Source organism: Neofelis nebulosa, chromosome 15 (assembly GCF_028018385.1).
Source record: "Neofelis nebulosa isolate mNeoNeb1 chromosome 15, mNeoNeb1.pri, whole genome shotgun sequence".
NCBI classification, from domain to species: domain Eukaryota; kingdom Metazoa; phylum Chordata; class Mammalia; order Carnivora; family Felidae; genus Neofelis; species Neofelis nebulosa.
In genome coordinates this window covers 22324775-22349024 of record NC_080796.1, presented here as the reverse complement: position 1 = coordinate 22349024, position 24250 = coordinate 22324775, and the positions used below count along the sequence as shown (strand labels likewise).

Here is a 24250-nt window from a genome sequence, read left to right as displayed (position 1 = left end):
CATATGCTGGGTTCATATTTCTACTGGTTCACTGGTCTTTTTGTTTGTTTGTTTTGAAGTAGCCCTTTAGAGAAATTAGCCCTTTGTGATATGAGTTGCACATATTTTTTCCCAGTTGGTCATTTGTCTTAGTGTTGCTTACGATAGTTTTTAGTTTCATTAACAATAAACTTCTGAATTTAAAACCTCCAACATACTTAGCTTATTCTACCCCAGCATCAAAGAGGCTTTCAGACAACAGTAGGAAACCTACTATTACCTCATCCTGGGGAATGACAACTTGAACAAGCCCATGGAAATCTCTTAGCACCAGGAAGATGTTCTGCCTGATCAATGAAGAAAATGAACATGTTAAGATAAAATCTCTGCACCCAAAATGTAAGCAGGCAAAACAAATTAGACAAACAAACAAAAACCCCATGCAATTTTCCATGTTTTTATAATACATAATTATGTGCTTTCATTAGCTACATTCATGCAATTATCTATGTAGCTAATTAATGGGAAAAAAAAAACGACTTTTCATTTTCTTTTCTTTTTTTTCTTTCAAGTAAATTCCATGCCAAAGGCAGGACTTGAACTCACAACCCTGAGATCAAGAGTCACACACTCTGCCTACTTGAGCTAGCCAGGCACCCCAGAATTTTCATTTTCAATTTCAATTTTTAGCTGCTATATATACTGCTTACTAATGCTATCCAGATGGCTTGCATATCTATCTATCTATCTATCTATCTATCTATCTATTTATTTATTTTGAGAGAGAGACAGAGAGAGAGTGCACAAGCAGGGGAGGGGCAGAGAGAGAATCCCAAGCATGCTCTGCACTGTCAGAGAAGAACCTGATGTGGGGCTTGAACTCAACAACTGTGAGATCATGACCTAAGCTGAAATCAAAAGTCAGACGCTTAACCACCTGAGCCGCCCAGGTGCCCCAAAAGGCGAATTTTTAATTTTCACTGGCTTAAGTCTTTATAAGAAAATTTTACTAAAGTTGGGAACTTTCCACATATTAAAATCCAAAGAACATATTTTAGGATATTGGAAATATCTACTTGGTCATTTTTGAAATATAGCAGTATAAACTCTTTTCTCTCTCTCTTTTTTTTAAAGAATTTAATGTCTATTTATTTATTTTGAAAGAGAGAGAGAGAGAGAGAGAGGCCGAGGGAGAGGGAGAAAGAACCCAAGCAGTCTCCGTGCTATCAGCAGAGTCCAATATGGGTCCTGATCTCATGAACCATGAGACGATGACCTGCACCAAAATTGAGAGTTGGACACTTAACCAACTGAGCCACCCAGGTGCTTCTAAACTCTTCTCTTAAAATAAAAGATACAATTTCTAGAGGAGGTCCAACTACTAATACTTCTACAAACCATCAAAAGATCCCTCAAATTCCAACATTTTAACATTCAACCTACATTTCTCATACTGCCCTTAGTACCAGGTGGAGGTACGGAAAGCCTCCTCAGATTTTGAGCTCAGGAGATAAAGTCACCAAATGTATGGGTCAAATATCCATCCATTTGGAACACATTCTTAAGGAAGTCCACACAATCTATGTATTTTGGAACTCTTCATTGTGAATTAATGTACTATTCAGGTACATGCTGGAATACAGAGATGAACAACAAAATGGGCTTTAATCTTAAGGAATCACTGTTTATCCTTTTAGGGTTTTTCTCTACCTAAATTTGGAATAAAATAAGCTTTTTTCATGGTAATGAAGCTTACCAGCTGGCCCATTCCCAATTACTGGTCCTAGGAACTCTTCAACTTTAGTAAGCCAAGGGACATTCAGTCCAGTGGAACATGCTTCGTTATTACACCCTTCAACAGATGTCATGCCAGTGACTCTATTTGGGTCTTTCAAAACAACCCTGAAACTGAATTGTGAGAATCCTGCAGGGGCTACAAAGTTTGTACTGTTCTGACTGGTTGAAAATTAATAAAAGTTTGGAACTGACGGGGGGGGGGGGGGGGAACAACCACCAGGCATTCTTAAGCCAGTTTACCTTCGGTACTGAATCCATCCACACAAGGTGACTTCCTGGCCTAAGTGAGAAGAACGCAATTCTCCGCACGTGTTGGTCCGAGCAACAAAGCTACTCAATTCTTTAAAGCAGAAAAGATTAAAAATAGATCATTTGTGAATTGCTTAACAGTAAAGACTCCTAAATTATTTCATTTTAGGTATTTCATGTCAATGAATTAAACTTACAAAGTAAGTTGGAAGTCTGTAATTTGATTCAATCACTATTCGATTTACCTGCAACTGTGTCAAAAGCCAAGTGAATTAATGGTCTTAATGTAAATTTTGCCCTGTCTTAGGAAATCTAAATTTGATCAGATAGCATTTGCGTTAAGACCTAAAATTAACCCTATTCTTAATAGTGCACATTTTCCCCAAATCGGACCTTAGGAATTACATTAGTTTGATGGTACGGTAAATGGCTTTAGTATGAATCTAGAGTGACACCAGTCACTTGTACACTAGAAAACACTATTCAAGATATTCTCAAATATTAAAGAAATTTTTTAAGAATCCTTTTTTATTATTAGTACCATCAGCTAAAAGCAGAATTCATGTGGTTACTTTTCTGCTTTGTTTGTTTTGTTTTTAACTCCAGGGGAAAATCTACATTATAAGACAGGAAGGAGTGAGTGATCTGTCTCTACACATAAGGATATCCAGTTAAGTCTACAAGAAAACGGAGTAAGAGCACTCCGGCCGTAGAGAACAGGAAGTAAGTACTGTTTAGAGGACAGAGCTCTTCACTGCTTTCAACCTGGAATTCTCCTCTGTGAACTGAGCATCAGTTTTCTGGAGAGAGAGCCCTGGATCAGGTGGGTGACCCTTCCGGTGGGTGTGGATAAACCCCTGCACAGCCGACTTAACCAACAGGAGAACATGTTGGAACCGCAGCAGGATGGCGAAAGACGCTTACGAATCCCAAGTTGCCGGTGTTGGATGGTGGTCAAAAGTCAGTTTAGGAAATATACACAAATCCCTTAAAATGCTAGGAGTTCCTGCTCTCTTCTCCAACATTTAAGCCATTTTCCGCTGAACATTCCAGTACACGTGTCTAGAAACTAGACAAATCTGCAAGTTCTTTAGCGTCCTTGGAGAGCGGATAGGGGAAAGACCTTTTTTCCACCCTCAATGCATCAGTTTCCACTTCTAACAAACCAAACTGCGGCCAGAAGAGCCGAAAACCATTCCACACAGCACGGCAGGGTGGGACTCCGCGACCATGCAGAGGAAGGGGCCGGTCACCAAGCGCACGCCCTTCCTTTCCTTCCACGCTTCCCCAAAGGTTCCCGCAGGCAGAACGGAAAACAGAAAGGAACTCAGCCTCAGGTTTCAAATCGCTCACACCTGGCGGCCGGCCTCCGGTCTTCAAAAAAAGGGAGGGCGAGCAAACCCCAAACACAAAACCTTCTCAGGGCCCGAACCCACACCCAGATCACTGCTGGGAGCCTAGGGCTTCTCATTCGGCTCCGCGAGCACCCAAGTTCAACCAATCAGAGCAGAGTTGCCGCCGCCATGTTTACTATGGGCGGAAATTTGAAGGAAAGCTTCGCGTAGATAGAAAAACGCTGAAGACAACTTCGCGCGATTAGCCAAGTTGACGGATAAGGGTTAGTCGCTCGACCTCAGTTAAAATGACGACCGTAGTTGCTTCACTAACGGGTAATCGACACCAGGGAGGCTTCCGGCGTCGGACCGCAGAGCGAGTCGGGAAATGATTTTAAACTGAGAAGGCGGCTGAAGGCTTGGTTGCCGCTTCTCAAAGGCGGGGTTTCAAAGCTAGCTGAGCTCCTGAAGGGCTCAGGTGGAGAGGGGTGAGTTGGGACCTAGTGTCCCTTGCCCTTCCCCTCCTGAGGCAGAAGCCGACTTCACAGGAGCGAGGGTCGCAGAGTGGGTGGCCGGGTCAGCGGAAATGTCCCTCCCGGGGTGAATCGAAGGACGTCTGAGGCAGCGGAGGTCTTCTTACAGGGGCGTTTGTGTTCCTGGTGAACCCACTTACTGTGGAGCGAGAGGGAATTTGGAAGGGCCAGGGGTTCCCTGCAACTGTCTCTGAGCTGCCATTTTGGCGGTTTTTTTTTTTTTTTTTTTTAAACTTCAGGGGACTTTAGTCTCGATCCACACTTTTGGAACCAGATTTGAAGAATGATTCGTGAAGCCGGAATGGGTGACAGCGTCATCACAGCATTTCATTGGTAAGACGCTTTGTGTTTGTCCAGGACGGGCAGTAAGTTCTATTTTGCCCTTTTGTGCGTTCCTTATCTTTACAACACTTGTGTGTGCTTGGCACTCGGCCGAGCATTGGCGGTGGGATTTAGGTATTGGTGGCAGTGTAGAAACGTGAATGATTTACCGCAAGAAACCCCAGTGAGTTGTAACTGTGTGTTATGAACTGCAATGGCAAGGAGAGTTGGCTGGAGAGCTAGCTCTGTGGACCCCTGCCCTTTCCTGAGGACGTGAACCCTACAGGATGGATTGCATTTGGTCAGATGGGAGGAGAGAAGCACTCTTAATTGGCTATAGGCTGAATAAAAAAGTCGGGGAGCAGAGGCAAACTTGACAGGAGGAGTAGGAGGGTGATGATCAGTCTAGAGTAGGGCGTAGGGCAGTGGTTCTTAACCTTTCTGAAGATTGTCTGCTGGACCTTTCTCCATCCCCCTCCGCCACTAAATACACATGCCCACAACATTTTGCATAGGACCGGAGAGGGTTGTTGGATTTTGGAAAGTCCATTTGTCCACAGATCTTGGGGTAAGAACTCTTGAATCAGTAGATGAACCTGGATAGTAGCAAATAATAAGATCAGCCAAGGTAGGACCTTGAGACTCAGAGTTTTGACTTCATTTAAATGATGTGTGGGAATTGTTGGGATCTCCAGCATTGTAATGGCAAGATGAAAGGGGCGTCTATGCGTCCCTAGTTATGGGTTAGGGAAAGGGGTTAACATTGGGACACCGAAATGAGTTAAGGTATATTTTTAACCTCTTCATTATTGAGCAGGGTAAAATTGCACATTATTGAGTGTGGAGTGAGAGTAAAATAGATAGAAGTCATTTTCTGATCTTTAAATGTGTGGTTAGGCTATTTCACGTTATTACAATATTATATACTTAAGGGAAATGTTTTCTCAAAACCAACCAATCAGTGCTAATAGTCTTTTCTCACCTACATGGATTTAAAAAAAATTTTTTTTTTAATTCATAGCATTTTTCTTTTAAGGAGTCAAATTCAGCAGGGCTTTTTTGCCTTGAAATTGATCTTTACTCAAATGCAGTGTGCAAGGAGATAAGAGTACCCACTCTGACTTTATACTGTCTGGGTTCAAGTCCTGGTTCTTGCACTCTTTAACTGTTTCTTTGTCTTCCCATCTATCAACTGGAAACATGATAACCCACTTGGTGGGATTGTTTGAGGATTTAAATGAGCGTATTTGTTAGGGGCTTGGACAAGTACCTGGCACCTAATGAATGCTCAATAAATGTTAGCAGTTAATCCAAATGACAAATTTGAAAGAAACGTTCTGTGTAGATGGGACTGATTAAGTTTTAAAAATTTCAAATTTTTATTTATTTTTGAGAGAGAGAGAGAGAGAAACAGAATGTGAGTGGGGGAGTGGCAGAGAGAGAGAGGGAGACACAGAATCCAAAGCAGGCTTCAGGCTGTGAGCTGCCAGCACAGAGCCTGACATGGGGCTGGAACTCATGAACTGCGAGATCATGACCTGAGCCGAAGGCGGACGCTCAACCGTCAGAGCCACCCAGGTGCCCCAAATTGTAAAGAGCTAATTCAGTATGCGCTTAAAGCTAGAATGCTTTAAAGTAGTTGCTATTTAAGTTATGTGGTATATGATCTTGCTTGGGCATTATCTGAACATTGAGAACTGTATGTTTTATTTATGAAATTTTGTGCAAGACAGAGGGTGTCCTTCTTGGACACAATGAAATTTATCTTAAATATAGAAATGGTATAACTTTTCATTTGTGAAAAACTTTCTTCAAAGGGTTAACTGTGCTAGTACTTGGGAGTAGTTATAACCTTATATATAATTCCTTTCAATGAAAGTTATAATTTCAGAGTTCTATGAAATTCTTCTGTTCAATTAAACCAATACTCGTTAACAGTTAACACTCAGCATTATATTAGGGTAATTATATAAGCGATATAAAAAGCATTGTTTCAGTCAAGGTATTTTAGTTGCGTTGGAAAGAGAAAAAATGCACACCAAAAAAAAAAAAAATACTACAAGGAAGTATATGAATATGGACCAAAATGAGTAGTACAGACTAGATGGTCAAGGAGAGCTGTGTGAGCTGGTGTATTATTAATCTCCAAAGATTTTATGAAACATTATTGAGCGATTTTGTTAGGCTCATCCAGATGGTTTTTGGGCTTTTAAACAGTATTGACCTTGAGATCTTCTTTTATACACACACACCCGTACACCTATACACATTGCTTCCAGGAATGAACTATTGATACAGAGGTGTATAACATAGGTATTTTGGGGAAATTAACAAAATTCTACTTGGAAAAAGATCAAATTCGAGCATGATCTTAAAGGAGGTGAAATGATAAAAAGACACTTCAGATAGAGAATATGATTGATAGGCAAAAACAAGACAAGAATATGTTTATCTAGAAGCAGGATAAGGGCAAGCTGAATTATGAAAGACCTTAAATAATCAGCAGAAGAGTAGAATTTTCTCATCACTGTAAAGTTTTTTGCACAGGTGACAAAAGTGTCATTGCTGAAGAATGGATTACCTGTACATATGGAAAATGCTTAGTTGTGGTAGTAAGAACCTGGAGGTAGCTTTGGGAATGGATGACAAAACTGTTGAAGGAAAAACTCAAGAGAATGTGCTTAATGACTATCAGTTCAAGAATGAAAGTATCTTAAAAGAATTTAAATTAACATAGAAAATTGACAGGAATTTGAAAATGGACCAGCAAACTTTTGGAGAAGGATGTGAAGGAGTTGAATTTAGTTTGAACCTTCTGTTTGAAGTATCTGTAAGATATTCATAAAAATAGCCTATAGCAAATGGGAAATGTAGGACTTGGTTAAAAAGTCAAAACTGAGGGTGGGGAGGGGAAGGGAGAGAAATAGTTCATTGATAGTGAGAAGAAGAATCAGTGAAACTATGAGCATGAGTTAACTTTTTAGTGTTCAGAATTCTGGTTTTATTTCTTTTCTGTAGACCATGGATCCTTATGATACACCAGAATCGACTCCGAGGCACGGTGCATCCTCAAGGCTTAAAGATTATTTTATAGGTGCCACCCCTTTGCGGAAACGATTAGAATCAGTCAGGAAGCAGGCTTCATTTGTCCGGACTCCACCTCGAAGGAAAATTCCTCAGTGTTCACAATTACAGGTATGCTTTTTGTGTTCCTTCATGTTACTCAATAATTGAGAACATTTGTGAATAAATTTTGCTTTTTATTACCTTTTAATGGTATTTTTTGTATCTCCTTAAATCTCTCAGATAATAAATGAGAAATAGTGAAAAATATTTGTGAGATAGTGAGAAGTAGTGAAAGTAGTTACTCACACCATCAATACCACCTCTGTTATGTCTTTTTAAAAAAAGTTTATTTTGTGTACATAAGAGCGCAGGTACAAGTGGGACGGCGGTGGAGGGCGGGGAGCAGAGAGAAGGGAGAAAGAATCCCAAGTGGGCTTTGTGCTGTCAGCACAGAGCCTGACATGGGGCTTGGTCTCACACACTGTGAGATCATGCATGACCTGAACCAAAATCAGTAGCTGGATGCTTAACCGACTGAGCCACCCAGGCTCCCCTCTTATATCTTTTAATCTCCAGCATTTCCACAGTATTTGTCTTTTATGACGTTGACGTTTTGAAGAATGTAGTTTCCTCCCTTATCCTTTTTAAATAGAATATTCTTTGTTTTGTATTTGACATTTCCTTGTGACTAGATTGAAGTTCTGTATTCTTCACTGGAATACAGCATAGATGCTGTTGTCCTTGGGGATAACATCTGGTAGCACATAGATGATCAGTTGTGATCATCCTGTCAAGGTGCTGCCCAGTGGTTACTGTTTTATTCCCCTCTGCATCTGATAAGCAGTCTGTGGGGAGACACTTTAGGATAATGTAAACATTCTGTTCTTATCAAAATTTCCCCTTGCACTTAATATCCATTGATAATTTTTGCCTGATTCCATAATCAGTTATGAGTTATAAGAACTCATAACTCTGATGATTCATAAACAATTCTGAAGGTTTATAATATTAGTAATTTGTGATTTCGCTGGAACATGAAATAAAACCCTAGTTAGTGCAGGTTTGATGTGTGGTTTTGAGGAACTTAGCAGAGTCTGGCGAATCAGTCCCCCACACCTTCCCTGTAATCTTTTCTTGTCAGTGTTGTGTGCCTCATGTCTTTTGGGATATGAGAAAATTTTTGCTTCTTTCTGAAAAGTTTCTTAAATTACTAGCGATGGTGATGAAAGTGATGGTTCTTAACCATCTGAGTTCTGAGCCAACTGGTGGCTCAGTTGGTTAAGTGTGCAACTCTTGATTTTGGCTCAGGTCATGATCTCACACTTCATGAGTTTGAGCCCTGCCTCGGGCTCTGCGCTATTAACAGAATCTTGCTTGGGATTCTCTGTCTCCTTCTCTCTCCGCTGTTCCCCTGCTCACGCTTTCTTTCTCTCTCTCTCAAAAATAAATAAACATTTAAAAAGACAAAAGGATTGGGATGTCCAATTCAGTGCTTCCTTATCATACAAATAATTTTGTATCATATAAATTTTCTATCATGCAAATAGTTTTGCTGTACCTTTTGACAGTTATAAGAAAAAAGTTTATAACTTATAAAAGTTTTATACAAATTTCCATGAATACTGTAGTCAAAACAAATATTTTTATCAAATGGACAACTGTAATGAAAGTTCCAAAAGATAGTTGGAGCTGTAAAACTATGTCAGGAAGTATGAATTCTATAGAACAATTCAGGATAAAAGTAGGGACCTGTATGGGGGTGTATGTGAAGGCCCTCAATAATGCCATAGAACCAATGTGAAGGATGTGTTGTTGTTGTTGTTGTTTTTTTAAGTTTATTTATTTATTAAAATTTTTTTTTTAATCTTCATTTTTTGAGAGAGAGACAGAGTGAGCAGGGGAGGAACAGAGAGAGAAGGAGATACAGAATCCAAAGCAGGCTCTGAGCTGTCAGCACAGAGCGCCATGCAGGGCTCAGACTCACCTCCCGTGAGATCATGACCTGAGCCAAAGTTGGACGCTTAACCAACTGAGCTACTCAGGTGCCCCTATTTATTTATTTTGAGAGAGAGGGAATGCACACAAGCGTGTGCACTGGGGAGGGGCAGAGAGAGAGGGAGAGGAGAATCCCAAGCAAGGTCTGTGCTGCCAGTACAAACCAGCCATGGGACTTGAACTCACAAACTGCGAGATCATGACCTGAACTGAAATCAAGACTCAGCTACTTAATGGAATGAGCTACTCATGTGCCGCAGAAGTGTTTTGTTTTTGATGGTACCAGTGGTTCTATTAGAGCATGGCAGAAATACTAAGTGTTTTTTTATTTGATCGACTGAATTTGACATTGGGTCATAGAATGGATTTACTGCTAAACATTTAAAACAATTACATAATTAACATGAATCAAATTTGATGCCCCAGGAATAGTTACTATTTTTTAAATCTATAATCTAAGTTTTTAAATGTTCATCCAATAAATATATATTGAACAACTGTTCTAGATGGCAGTGTTCTAGGTGCTAGAGATGTAGCGCTGAATAAATCGACAAAAATCCCTGTTCTCTTCAAACTCATACTCTAGCAGGGAAGACAGACAATAAAAATCACACAAACATATGATACCAGATAGTAATAAAGCATGTTAAGGAGATACAGAGTGACAAAATTGGAGTGGGTGCAGGTGCAACTTTACATAGGGTGGCCTCTTGAGTGACATTTGGACAAAACTGAGTGAAGGAAGGGAACATGCCATGTGAACACATGTGTGGAGAGCATTCCAGAGGGAAGGTACAGTGAATGAAAAGCCCTGTTCAGGGATCTTCAGAGTCCTGCAGACTCCAGTCTGGTTGGAATGTAAAGATCAGGTACACAGATTTGTAGTAAATATCAAAAAAAAATTCTTTGATTAAATTCTTATTTACTAATGTTTCCTAATTCTTAAACTACTGTTGTCTTGATTGTTTTTTCTCTCTAGGAAGATAATGATCCTCAAAAGTTTGCATTTCTTCTGCATAAACAATGGACTTTATATAGTTTAACTCCCCTATATAAATTCTCCTATACTAATCTCAAAGAGTATTCTAGACTTCTGAGTGCATTTATTGCTGCTGAAAAGCAAAAAGGGCTTGCTGTTGAAGTGGGAGAAGACTTCAACATCAAAGTGACTTTCTCCACTCTCCTAGGAATGAAAGGAACACAAAGAGACCCTGAAGCATTTCTTGTCCAGGTATGTTGTATAAACAGTACTTGCTTCTCAGGAAAAGAATCCACACTGTCTTGGTTTAGAAATTGTGGTATTTTCTTACTGGTTAAAAATATTTTGAGCTTGTGATTTATAACCTTTTTTATGTCTTGTTTGACCAAATTGTAGTAATTAGATATGGCCAACTTAAAGATTTTTTTTGTGGGGGGCATCTGGGTGGCTCAGTCGGTTAAGCGTCTGACTTCAACGCAGGTGATGATCTCCCGGTTTATGAGTTTGAGCCCCACGTTGGGCTCTGTGCTGACAGCTCAGAGCCTGAGCCTGCTTCGGATCCTGTGTCTCCCTCTGTCTCTACCCCTTGCTCACTCACACTCTGTCTCTCTATCTCAAAAATAAATAAATATTAAAAAAAAGGTTTTTCTAAAATAAATATGATTATGATATAATGATTATGATATAATATCATGATTATGATATAATATTTATTTTAGAAAACTTAGAAAATACATAAAAATACAAAAAAAATTAAAAACCACAGTTTAACATTTTGGCATACATCTATTTGGCAATAGACAACCTGAGTAAGCTTCTCATTTGGAAAGTTATTAATTATTGGTTCAATTTCTTAGTTTATTAATTGAATCAATTCAGTTTCTTGAACCAATTCAATTTCTTAATTGAACCAATAATTAATAACTTTCCAAAATAGGAAGCGCCAGGCCCAGATAAGTTCTGGTAAAAGCTGCCAAAAGTTTAACTAAGGAAGAAATTATTTTAATTCTATAGTCTCTTTGGAGTATAGAACCAGAGGGAATACTTTCTAACTCATTCTGCCAGGCCAGTGTTACCCTAATACCAAAACTAGACAAAGATTATTTAAGATACGACAGATTGATCTCTCTCATGAACATAGATACATCTGTCTGGCTATCTGGATCTATTAAAATTGGGATCATATTGCCCATATTTTTGCATTATGGCTTTAAAAAAAAAATGTCATAGGTAATTACTCATATCATTAAGAATTCTACATTTTATAAGTATATCTGTGTAATTCTATGGTTTTTACTAGGACCAAATTCCTAGAAGTGGAATTTTAGCAAAAAACAAATATGTAACATGGGGCCTCTGGGTGACTCTGTCAGTTGAGCATCTGGCTCTTGATTTTGGCTCAGGTCATGATCCCAAGGTTGTGGGATTGAACCCTGCATTGGGCTCATGGAGTCTGCTTGAAATTCTCCCTCTCCTCCCATCCCCCCTCACTTGCACACACATATGCACACTCTTAAAAAAATGAAAACTAAAAAATAAAAGTAACATATCATTATATATTGTGAAATGTTCAGTTACTCTTACTTAAAAGTAGTATGACTATCTTGATTTATTAAGAAACTGGATTTATTATTCATGCCTGCTACTTCTGTTTATTCTGAGTTAACTCATAGTCACCACAAATTAAATTCTGAAATGGTGAAAAGATCTAATTTTGTTTATCTGTATAGATCGGGTTAGAAAACTGGCCTGCAGGTCAAATCTGATTTGCTGCTTGTTTTTGTTTTTTGTTGTTGATGTTTTTCTGAATAAGGTTTTATTGGAACAGAACTCCTTTCATTTGTTTACATTATTGTGTATGGCTGCTTTTGTGCTACAACAGCACATTTGAGTGGTTGCTTACAAAGCCTAAAATATTTACTGTCTGATTCTTACAGAAAAAATTTGCTGACGCTTGGTATAGATCTGGTGTTGGCAAGGATCTTCAGGAGTCTTAGGGGTAGGTTTAGCTGCATAAAACAGAAAGCCTAAATAACAGTGAATTAGATGCCTATCTTGAGGTTAATTGATAGAGGTTTATTTGTCTTTTTATTTAAAAAAAATTTTTTTTTAAATGTTTTATTTATTTTTGAGAGAGAGACAGAGCATGCATGAGGGAGGGGCACAGCGAGAGAGGGAGACACGGAATCCGAAGCAGACTCCAGGCTCTGAGCTGTCAGCACAGAGCCCGACGTGGGGCTTGAACTCACGGGCGGTGAGAACATGACCCGAAATGAAGTCGGACGCTCAACCGACTGAGCCACCCAGGTGCCCCGAGGTTTATTTGTCTTACGAAAAAAGTGGAGTAAGCTGTTTAAGACTGGTGTATGCTTCATGAATTAATAACTTAGGCTCCTTCTATCTTCTGTATCATCCTTGGTGCATGGCTTCCATCCTTAAAGTCACATTGGAGTCTAATATGGCTCTTGAAGCGCTAAATATTAGATGCAAGTTCCAGGCAGGAGGAAGTAGGGGGAAGATGGGAAGGGCAAATAGGATGCCTGCCTGAGTAAGTTTTTAATGAGGCTGCTAAGACCCAACCACTTCTTTTTGCATCCCTGTTGGAAGACAGACTAGGAAATTTTTCTTTTTTAGTGGGTGCTTTGCTACCTCCTTAAAAGCATCTCATTAAAAGCACAGTTTTATTGTGGAAGGACAAGTAGGTACTGGGTAGACAGCAGTCTTTGTCAAATGAAGCAGTTGATTTCCCAGAGAAGTGATGTGATTTGCCTGTCAACAGGTAAGCAACTGTTCCCGTGCAGAATAGAAATGACCTCTTGAACTCTTAGCAGAGTGTCCTAATAGTTCGCAAGTTAAACCTCATTTCTTCACAGGGTTCCCCGACTTTTAGGTTATAAAAGTGTGATAGACATGTCTGGCTGGGCTTTAAGGTTTTTGAGAATCGCTTGTAGTCTATTGAACAAGAAGGCAAATATGCTAAAAGTAACTTTTTAAATGATGATCTCTAACGGGATCTGATACTGGGCTGTGTTCTTCACCTTATCCTGGTCAAACTTTAAAACTTCTATGAATATCTTGGGGCACCTGGGTGGCTCAGTCGGTTGAGCATCTGATTTTGGCTCAGGTCATGATCTCACAGTCTGTGAGTCCGAGCCCCGCGTCAGGCTCTGTGCCGACAGCTCAGAGCCTAGAGCCTGTTTCGGATTCTGTGTCTCCCTCTGTCTCTGACCCTCCCCCATTCATGCTCTGTCTCTCTCTGTCTCAAAAAAATAAATAAAGGTTAAAAATAAAACTTCTATGAATATCTGGAAGGTATGTTTATCATGTAGTTTATAAATTTGAAGTTTGAAGGGTTAGTCAGTCTGCTGGAAAATATAACCAAGATTCTAAAAAATCTGAATGGATTGGCACAATGGGTCAAATTGAGAGTTAAATTTTAATAGGAATACATATATTCCTCTCTATATTATGGGAGATTTACCTATTAACAGCAAGAATGAATAGGGATACTTTAAAGCTGTCAACTAAAAATTAGAAAACTGCAATCTAAGGTTATATTAGTAGTAGTATAATCTAGGTCTTTTTGAAGTAATTATACTCACTTATGAATGACTCTCATGCAGAAGAATTTCAGAGTAAGCAGGATAACGTGTGTATCATAGGAGGAATGTTAAAGAAACTGGAGATGTTGAACCTGGCATTGCGTATGATTGGGATTATCAGATATTTGAAGGGCTTTTTCTGTGGAAGAGAGAGTAGATTTGATTTGTTCTACATGCACATAAAGAAGAAAGCAGGACCTGTGGTAGAGATACTGTGTGCCTACATATGAAAGAACAATGTTAAGTTGATAGAGCTGCCTTAGGAAATCCTGAATTCTTCCTCAATGGAAGAATTCAAACACATTGAATATGTGACTTTTTATAGTCCCTTCTGAAGTTGAAATTTTGAGGGCCCCCTCTCCCCCCCAAGGATAGCATACTTGGTTATACCATATTGGCATTCCTTAATGTGCTTATTTTGCATTTTGGCTGCACCAAGATCTTGCCATATACCATGTCCTAATAAGAATATTAAGAGGTAGGAGTGCCTGGGTGGCTCAGTGAGTTGAGCGTCTGACTCTTGATTTAGGCTCAGGTCGTGATTCCAGACTTGTGGTATTGAGCCCCACATTGAGGTCCATGCTGAGCATGGAACCTGCTTAAGATTTTCCCTCTCTCTCTCTCTCTCTCTCTCTCTCTCTCTTTCCCTCTTTCCCTCTCTTCCTCCCTACCCCACCACCCCACCCCTTGCCCCTCTTCCCGCTTACATGCTCCCTGGCTCTCTAAAAAAAAAAAAAAGAAGAAGAAGAAAAAATGTTAGGAGGAAAGTCAGTTAACTTGATAAACCCTGATAACGATTAGGGAGATTATTCCCATTATGTTTTTTTGGCAAATAATACAATATATCTTCTTATTTTTTAATGTACTAATTTTGAGAAGGTGTAACTTAAGAGTAAAGGTACTTTTGAATTTAATGAACTCCCCCTTTTTTTTCTTTGTAGATTCTGTCAAAATCTCAATTACCGTCAGAGAACAGAGGACAAAAAGTGTTGTGGACTGGTTGGTTCTGCTGTGTATTTGGAGACAGTCTTCTGGAGACCGTTCCAGAAGATTTCACCTGTGTACCTTTATTTCTTGCAAATGGAGCAGAGACGAATACAGCCATAGTTGGAACCTGGTTTCAGAAAACTTTTGATTGTCATTTCAGTTCCTTAGCAATCAATGCGTTTAATCTTTCCTGGATGGCTGCTATGTGGACTGCATGCAAAATGGACCAATATATGGCTACTACTGAATTTCTTTGGTCTGTACCGTGTAGCCCTCAAAGTCTGGACATTTCTTATGCCATACATCCAGAGGATGCAAAAGCTTTGTGGGACAGCGTCCACAAAACACCAGGGGAAGTTACTCAGGAGGAAGTTGACTTATTCATGGACTGCCTTTATTCACACTTCCATAGGCACTTCAAAATTCATTTATCAGCCACAAGATTGGTCCGTGTTTCAACATCTGTAGCTTCAGCACATACTGATGGAAAAATAAAGGTTAGTTTGAACAAATCTAGCTAGGTAATTTTTTCTTATTGCATAGTTTTCAAAATGTATAGAGATTGTATTTTCCACATTGAAGAAACACGTTTGAATGCTAATTCGAGACAGTAGAGAGATTTTATGCTTTCTAAATGATTTGCTAGAAAGTCTTCAGCCTTTAGATGCAGCTCTGTAATGGAAGGATACTATATACTGTGTGCTACAGGCTTTGGTAATAAAATGAATATAGTAACTTTGAAACTTTCAGAATTATGTTTCCTCAAACTTTGAAATAATTATCAGAGCGCCAGAGTATTTTTTGTGTTAGATCAGAAAATTATAGCTAGAAATACCTAACTAAGATGGCATCTTTATATTTTAGACTTTTCTGTCTCTAGTGGCAAAGAAATAATTGACATTGTTTTATTCTCTAGGAAGTTTTTTTTTTTTTTTTAATGTTTTACTTATTTTTGAAAGAGAGACAGAGTGTGAGCAGGGGAGGGGCAGAGAAAAAGGGAGACACAGAATCTAAAGCAGGCTTCAGCCTCTGAGCTGTCAGCACAGAGCCTGGCACAGGCCTTGAACTCATGAACCATGAGATCATGACCTGAGCCGAAGTTGGGTGCTTAACTGAGCCACCCAGGCACCCCTACTCTCTGCAAAGTATTTATTAGAGGACATCTCAGAAATAAACTGAGAGTAGGTACCTAAATATAATAAAATATATTAATATATTTAAAATGTATTAAACTATGGCCACAGTAAACACTCTGAATATTGGTCTTGTCACTGAGCTAGGATTTTAATAGACCTTAATTTTATTTTATTTATTTTTTTCAATATATGAAATTTATTGTCAAATTGGTTTCCATACAACAGCCAGTGCTCATCCCAAAAAAATGCCCTCTTCAATACCCATCACCCACCCTCCCCTCCCTCCCACCCCCCATCAACCCTCAGTTTGTTCTCAGTTTTTAAGAGTCTCTTATGCTTTGGCTCTCTCCCACTCTAACCTCTTTTTTTTTTTTTTTTCCTTCCCCTCCCCCATGGGTTTCTGTTAAGTTTCTCAGGATCCACGTAAGAGAGAGAACATATGGTATCTGTCTTTCTCTGTATGGCTTATTTCACTTAGCATCACACTCTCCACTTCCATCCACGTTGCTACAAAGGGCCATATTTCATTCTTTCTCGTTGCCATGTAGTATTCCATTGTGTATATAAACCACAATTTCTTTATCCATTCATCAGTTGATGGACATTTAGGCTCTTTCCACAATTTGGCTATTGTTGAGAGTGCTGCTATAAACATTGGGGTACAAGTGCCCCTACGCATCAGCACTCCTGTATCCCTTGGGTAAATTCCTAGCAGTGCTATTGCTGGGTCATAGGGTAGGTCTATTTTTAATTTTCTGAGGAACCTCCACACTGTTTTCCAGAGTGGCTGCACCAATTTGCATTCCCACCAACAGTGCAAGAGGGTTCCCGTTTCTCCACATCCTCTCCAGCATCTATAGTCTCCTGATTTGTTCATTTTGGCCACTCTGACTGGCATGAGGTGATATCTGAGTGTGGTTTTGATTTGTATTTCCCTGATAAGGAGCGACGTTGAGCATCTTTTCATGTGCCTGTTGGCCATTCGGATGTCTTCTTTAGAGAAGTGTAATAGACCTTAATTTTAAATGTTTTCTTTTTAAATTCTTTTTTAATGTATTTATTTATGAGAGAGAGACTGAGCGTGAGCTGGGAGGCCAGTGAGCTGGGAAGGGCCAGAGAGAGAGGGAAACACAGAATCTGAAGCAGGCTCTAGGCTCCGAGCTGTCAGCACAGAGTCCAATGCGGGGCCTGAACTCATGAACTGTGAGATCATGACCTGAGCCAAAGTCAGAAGCTTAACTGACTGAGCCACCCAGGCGCCCCAATAGACCTTAATTTTAATCTTCAGAGCAACCCTGTAGTAGGTATTTTTATTCACATTTTATTTTTAAAACAAGGAAACAAGGCCAAGATAGGTTTTAGTGATACCTGCAAGATAGTTTGGTAAGAGGAGGAGTCAATATTTGAGTGCTTATCTCTTAGGTTCCAAAAAGTTCATACTCTATAAGCACTATATTAGTGTTTTTCAAACTGAAAGTCATAATGCAATAGTAGGTTGGAAAATGATGGGAAGAGAACAGCTTTAAAAAACAAAAGAAATCTGGGTGCCTGGGTGGCTTAGCTGGTTAAGCGTCTGACTTCACTTCAGATCATGATCTTGCAGTTCATGAGTTCAAGACCTGCATCAGGCTCTGTGCTGACAGCTCTGAGCCTGGAGCCTGCTTCTGATTCTGTGTTTCCCTCTCTCTCTGTACCTCCCTCGATTGTGCTTGGTCACTCTCTCTCTCTCTCAAAAGTAAATAAACATTAAAAACAATGAAAGAAATATAATGGAAAATATAAAAATGAGTATCACGTGTGGTAAGGGTATATACATTTGCTTGTACTGGATCATGATGTTAAATTTATTTCTTACTCTGATTTGCAGTAAAACATTTGAAAGATTATATCATGTTATTTTGAAATTATAAAGGGAAAAAATTCCATTTTAGCACCTCAGAATTCAGTGTTCATGAGGTCTGAATATATTTTAAAATTTTGTTTTCATATGCTCACCTCCATTAGTAAACTACATTTAAAAACTGTTTTGTAAAATGTGTTCTTATGAAGATAACGGTGGTTCTTAAGCACATTTATTTTATATGGTCTATTGCAAATCTAAGAGCCCCTCTTAATGATGTAAGACAGTAACTGGCTCCTAGCTTTGCATAATGCCATGATGATAACTAACATTTATTAAGCACTGATTGTGCCAGCCATTTTTAAGCATTTTATGTATATTGTCTCATTTAGTTTTTCACAACAACCTATTTACATAGGTTGTAAAGAGAAAACTAACACAGGGAATAAGTAGGTTCCCTGATATCACACAGGTAATAAGTGGACTTTGCATTTGAACCCAGTCATCTGACTCGAAAGCTTATGTTTTTGTTTTTGTTTTTTTTTTTTTTTAATGTTTGTTTATTTTGAGAGAAAAAGTGAGCTGGGGGGACGAGAGAGAGGGAAAGAGAGAATCCTAAGCAGGCTCCACGCTATCAGTGCAGAGCCCGACGGGGCTCTATCCCAAGACCCTGGGATCATGACCTGCGCTGAAACCAGGCGGAGGACACTCAACTGACTGGGCCACCCGGGCTCCCCAAAGCTTCTGCTTTTAACTGCAACAGTGTACTGCTGTCAAGAATGATGTGTCAGCCAGGTTTCTGCCACCTGCTTAGTTTCTACAAGATACTTTTTAAAAAAAAGTTTTTTCATTTTTAAATGTTTATTTGAGAGAGAGAGAGAGAGAATCCCATGCGGGGTTCTCATTGTCAGTGTGAAGGCCGATGCAGGGCTCAAACCCATGAACCGTGAGGTCATGACCTGAGCCAAAATCAAGAGTCAGACACTTAACCAACTAAGCCATCCAGGTGCCCCTCTACAAGGTACTTTTGGAGTCTGTATCCCTTTGAGAAGAAGGAAGCTATGGAACCTTTTTCTAGAAAATGTAGATCCAAGCGATTCATGGATTCCCTTCTCTCCCCTTACTTCTTAGGCAGATAGCCTAACTGTGGAAGCCAGGATAAATAAGAACCTTAGTCTAGTTATTTCTAAGCACCATTAACTAATAGTTGTATATTTATTAAAGTTAGTAGTCTTCATTAAGTAAAATCTATTTGACTTAGAGCCACAGTGGTATGGGTTGATCTTAAGATTGCAGATACAGAATTTTAAATAAGCCTGGAATTTTTATCAAACTGCTTTGTTATAATAATTAATTCTAACTTTAATTTTGTTTGTTTGTTTGTTTTTTTCAGATTCTGTGTCATAAATACCTCATTGGAGTCTTGGCATATTTGACAGAACTGGCAATTTTTCAAATTGATTGAGGTCTTGTGGGAACTATAAATTATGGATTATATAATTTTTTCTCACTGATTATTTGCCTGATTTCTATGCTGAGAGGAACTGCAGGAGAAACATGCATCTATATCTGCATCTGTTTTCCTCTCAGTGCCTTTGGAATTGCCCAGATAGAAGCCAAGAAGGATCTAGAACAAAGAAGGTGGTAGCGAATGAATCACAGCCAGTTGTTCGTATAATAGTCATGATGATCTGGGAGGCCAGTCTTTAGAGAATGCTGAGTTGTTATTTTCTTGGGCCATCTTATATCAAATTTTTAGGATTCAAATGAGATATCTCTAATATTGAGTGTTTTTGATTTGGGTCTTTAAAAAGCTTTAATCCCTTTTAAGCATTTTAGACTTGGATTCAGAGAGAATTTCTGTCTTCTAAAGACATTTTCCTACTATCATTTCACTGTAGAGAGTTGGCAATCAAAATCCTCTCCAAAGGAAACAAAAAATTAATATACATTTATTAAAGCCACTAATATGCTTCTGTTTTTAATGCTGTTCAATTCTTATTGCAGTGTTGAATTAAATATTCACTTTTAAAATGAAGCAGTGTGTTTATCAGTGTCTTGGTGGCAGATCTTTGATTAATGTCTCAGGAATGAGAAGTCATAGGCTTTTTCTGTAGCACAAAGGTTACAAACCAGCAATTATATAGAACCATACTTATAGAATTGAAAGGGACCTGTGAGCCTCTTTTGAGAGCAGCAGTTATCTTGTTTACCTTTCATGTCCCTAATTTTGCTTTAGCACAGTGCTTGGTAAATGTCTGCAGGTTAAGTAAATGTATTTTAACCAACTCTTCCATTTTATAGATGAAAACTATGAGATTGAACAACTTAGGAGACTTGCCCAAGATGATATGTTTAAATCTCTTGTTTTAATTTATGGAGTATGGGAACATTTTGTTTTACTTTAGAAACTCTTTTTTAAAAGTTGTCTGAAAGGAAATTAATAGGCTGTCTTTCTAAAAGGTTAACTTTTGGAATGGAATATTATTTCACATATACTAGGAACAGCAGAGATAGTGGAAAAAGCATGGGCTTTGAAGTGAGACAGTCATTCATTTAACTAAGTTCCTGCTGTGTACTTAGAATTGTATTGGGTAACAGGGATATAGCAGTGAAGACAAAAAAGATCCCTGTCATTTGGAAATTACATTCTAGTGGAGGAAGGCAAAAAATAAATAATTTCTGTGGAGATAAATACTTAAGGCAGTACAATATGGAAAGGGGGTCTCTCTGGGTAGGTGACATTTGAGCTGGGTCCTGAATGCTGAGGGAACCAGCTGTGTGAAGATCTGTGGAAGTGTTTGCTAGGCAGGTGAAATGGCAAGAGCAAAGGCCTTGAGATAGGTAAGAGGTTGGCTTATTTGAGAAATAAAGGAAGTCTGTGTGGCTGAAGGAAGTCAGGGTGGAGTAGTATTAGATGAGACTGAAGAGATTGTGCAGCAGAGACTTATTCCGTGGGCATGTCTCCCAATTTTTGACTGAGCATGTGGTTGTCCAGAATAAAGATGGTCTTTTCTGGCCTTTCTCATAGGTAGGTGTAGTCCTATGACTAAGTTCTGACCCATGGCATATAAATGGAAGGATCAGGAATCTTCCTTAAAAAACAGCAGACATATACCCCTTGGCTTTTTCTTATTCTTCCATCTTTGCTGCTTGGAACACATATAATGACTGGAATTCTAGCCACTCTTTTTGGTCACGGGGATGCAGGTCAGGTCATAGGAATGGTGGAACATGGCCTGAAACGAGTTTGTGCCTTGAGGACTTCTTGAGGCTGAACCGCAGTGCCACCCTTGGGCAGTCTTCCTATGGACCTGTGTGTCAGAGAGGTAAACTTTTATCTTGTGCAAGCTGGTGCTTAAAGGCATTTTGGGTCTCTTGCTCATAGCCAAACCTAATCTTGATAGAAAGAGGCAGGATCTACATCATCTAAGTTTTTGTAGCTATTTGTGAAGAGGCTGGATTTCATTCTAAATGCAGTGGGAAGCCATTGAAGTTTTAAGCAGAAGAGAATATTACCTAATCTGTATTTTATAAGATATGAGGGAGAATGAATTATAGGTGGACAAGAGTGAAAGGGAAAACAGTTAAAAGATTGTTAGAAATGGTACAAATTCAGTGGAGAAATTAGCACTATCTAGCAAAATGTTGTAGGATTTACCCTTTGACAAGCAATCCCACTTCTAGAATTCTATCCCCAAAACTCCCTGGCAAAATATAAATGAAGCCCGTATAAGGCTATTTATTGCAATGGTGTTTGGTAGCAAAACTGAAAACAATCCAAGTGCCCATCCCATGGGGATTGTTTGAATAAATTATGGTATAGCAACACAATGAATTACCACTATGTAACCATAAAAAGGTTTGTGGAAGATAATCTAATACTACCATGGAGTGATCTTTTTTTTATATAGTTTTTTTATTTTTTTATTTTTTTGACTAAAATACTCATTTTATTTATTTTTTTAATATGAAATTTATTGTCAAATTGGTTTCCATACAACACCCAGTGCTCATCCCAACAGGTGCCCTCCTCAATACCCATCACCCACCCGCCCCTTCCTCCCACCCCCCATAAACTCTCAGTTCGTTCTCAGGTTTTAGGAGTCTCTTATGTTTTGGATCCCTCCCTCTCTAACCATTTTTTTTTTTCCTTCCCCTCCCCCATGGTCTTCTGTTAAGTTTCTCAGGATCCACACAGGAGTGAAAACATTACCATGGAGTGATTTTGATCTCTAGGATATGTTATGTGAAAGAGCAACTTGTGGACAGTGTGCTGTCTGTTATGGATGGAATGGGTGAAATATGAATATGTGTGTGTATTTCCTTATGTTTCCAAAAACCAATGGAAGAATAAACCAACTAATAAAAATGGTTACTAACTAGGGGGAAGGAAAGAACTGGGTAAGGGGGACAGATATTAAAGTTAAAACTTATCTGAATGTTCCTCTTTTATAGTTTGGAACCATTTAAGTGTTTTATATAGTTCTGAAACAAAATTAGATCAAAAAGAAAAGGCAATCCTTAAAAATTGAAAACAAATGAACCTAACTATATTAAGTTCTTGCCATAATCACACAAACAATTATTTTTAGTATCTTTAAATCCTAGTATTTTGACTGTACATTGTCAGCTATGTCTTAGGAAAAGAAGAGCAGCAAAGGAATTTAAGTTGCACTCAGTTATCTTGTGATTAATAATATTGGTATTGTTGTTTTACCACTGTTTGTAATAAGATAAAACATGTAACAATGTTACCAAGATTTTGAGTGTAAAAGAAAAGACATACAATTATAAAGTAAGTTAAGTAGAAACTCTGTAATGTTAAATTTGAATTGGAAATACCAGAGTGAACTCATTTACTTTCAAAATGCAAGTTTTTAATTTTGATGAAGTCCAATTTATCAGTTATTTTATTTCTTGTGCTTTTGGTGTTGTGTCTAAGAAACTGTTGAGGTCCCAAAGAATTATTCCTATGTTTTTTTAAGGATGTTATAATTTTAGGTTTAAATTTAGGTCTGTAATCCATTTTGAAGTTTCTTTTTAAGTTTATTTATTTGAAGAGACAGCATGCAAGCGGGGGCGGTCAGAGAGAGGGGGAGAATCCCAAGCAGGCTCTGCACTGGAAGAGCAGAGCTCGATGTGGGGCAAGATCTCAGGAATCGGGAGATCATGACCTGAGCTGAAAACCAAGAGCTGGACACTCACCCAGCTGAGCTACCCAGGTGCCCCCCAGTTTGACTATTTTATGTATGGGGTGAAGTAAGCATCCAAATTAATCATTTTGCATAAGGATATCCATTTGTTCTAGTACCATTTATTGAAAAGACTGTTGTTTTAAAAGTCAATTGGCCAAAAAAAAAAAAAAAGAATCAGAAGTCAATTGGCCACAGATATTTATTTTGGGACTCTCAATTCTATTTCACTGATGTCAGTCCTTATGCCAGTACCACACTTTTTTTTTTTTTTTCCAGTTTATTTAGAAAGAGGGTGCGTGCGAGCAGAGGAGGGGCAGAGAGAGAGGGAGAGAGAATTCCAAGCAGACTCCATGCTCAGTGCAGAGCCCAACATGGGTCTCGATCCCACAACGGTGAGATCATGATCTGAGCCAAAATCAGAAGTCAGATGCTTAACTGACTGAGCCACCCAGGCCCCGCCGTACCACACTGTCTTGATTACTGTAGCTTTGTAGTGCATTTTGAAATCGGGGAGTGTGAGTCCTCCAGCTTTGTCCTATTTTTCAAGGTTGTTTTGATTATTCTGGGTCTTTTGCATTTCCAAAGAATTTTAAGGTCAGCTGGTCAATTTCTGTAAAAAAAATTAGCTGGGATTTTGATAGGGGTTGTGTTGAATCTGTAGATCAGTTTGGGGAGTACTGCCATCATAATTATACTAAGTCTTCTAATCTATGAACACGGGATATCTTTCCATTTCAGAATTTCCATTTTAACAGTGTTTTATAGTTTTCAGCATACAAGTATTGCACTTTTTTTTTGTTAAATTTATTCCTAAGTATTTTTTTATGCTATTGAGAATGGGTTTTTTTTCCAAAATAAGTGAAAATTATTTTATTTTGTATAGATAAGTAGCCAGGCAGTTTCAAAGTAGAGTTACATGTACATCTGTTCTAGATAATGACAGGAAGATAATTTTATGTGTTTTGTGTTTTTAAAGATGCGCCTTTCAAAAATATGCTTGCACTTTTATACATTTGGATTGCTTTGTTAATTTCATTTTTTGGATTCTTTGTTGTGAGTATATATTGTTCTTGTATTGTGTGACCTTGCTGAACTTGTTTATTCTCATTTTTCAGTGAATTCCTTAGAATTTTCTGTATACAAGATTCATGTTGTTTGTGAATAAAGACAGTTTTACTTAATCTCAATACGGATGCCTTTTGTTTCTTTTTCTTGCCAAATTGCCTTGGCTAGA

General features: G+C 38.6%; 2 protein-coding genes across 4 annotated transcripts in view; one reads left to right on the top strand and one right to left on the bottom strand.

Moving 5' to 3' along the window:
- The window catches only part of DARS2 (aspartyl-tRNA synthetase 2, mitochondrial), a 30725-nt gene extending 27161 nt beyond the window's left edge, over positions 1 to 3564 (bottom strand). Inside the window, exons 1-3 of one of the 3 annotated variants that reach the window (XM_058701703.1) lie at positions 2791 to 3564; positions 2017 to 2116; positions 260 to 326 (exon numbers count right to left, since the gene is read on the bottom strand). In XM_058701703.1, the coding sequence (XP_058557686.1) occupies positions 260 to 326; positions 2017 to 2116; positions 2791 to 2914 (291 nt within the window). In that variant the 5' untranslated portion in view covers positions 2915 to 3564. The remainder of the gene's footprint in view (positions 1 to 259; positions 327 to 2016; positions 2117 to 2790) is intronic. The other 2 variants (XM_058701702.1, XM_058701704.1) reach the window with 2 other exon arrangements.
- An 80-nt stretch (positions 3565 to 3644) lies between these two features.
- On the top strand, positions 3645 to 24203 carry CENPL (centromere protein L). Its single transcript, XM_058701707.1, has 7 exons — positions 3645 to 3847; positions 4132 to 4225; positions 7232 to 7408; positions 10254 to 10505; positions 14797 to 15339; positions 19212 to 19284; positions 24132 to 24203. Exons 3-6 carry the CDS (start codon positions 7235 to 7237, stop codon positions 19281 to 19283), a joined length of 1041 nt encoding a protein of 346 aa, XP_058557690.1. The 5' UTR covers positions 3645 to 3847; positions 4132 to 4225; positions 7232 to 7234; the 3' UTR covers position 19284; positions 24132 to 24203.
- Positions 24204 to 24250: the final 47 nt, after the last annotated feature.

Excerpts from the sequence above, each read along its gene's own strand:
- CENPL (XM_058701707.1), top strand. The coding sequence starts at position 7,235 with ATGGATCCTTATGATACACCAGAATCGACTCCGAGGCACGGTGCATCC. Across the intron at positions 10,506-14,796 it reads CTGAAGCATTTCTTGTCCAG|ATTCTGTCAAAATCTCAATT; the intron begins GTATGTTGTATA and ends TTTTCTTTGTAG. Across the intron at positions 15,340-19,211 it reads ATACTGATGGAAAAATAAAG|ATTCTGTGTCATAAATACCT; the intron begins GTTAGTTTGAAC and ends TGTTTTTTTCAG.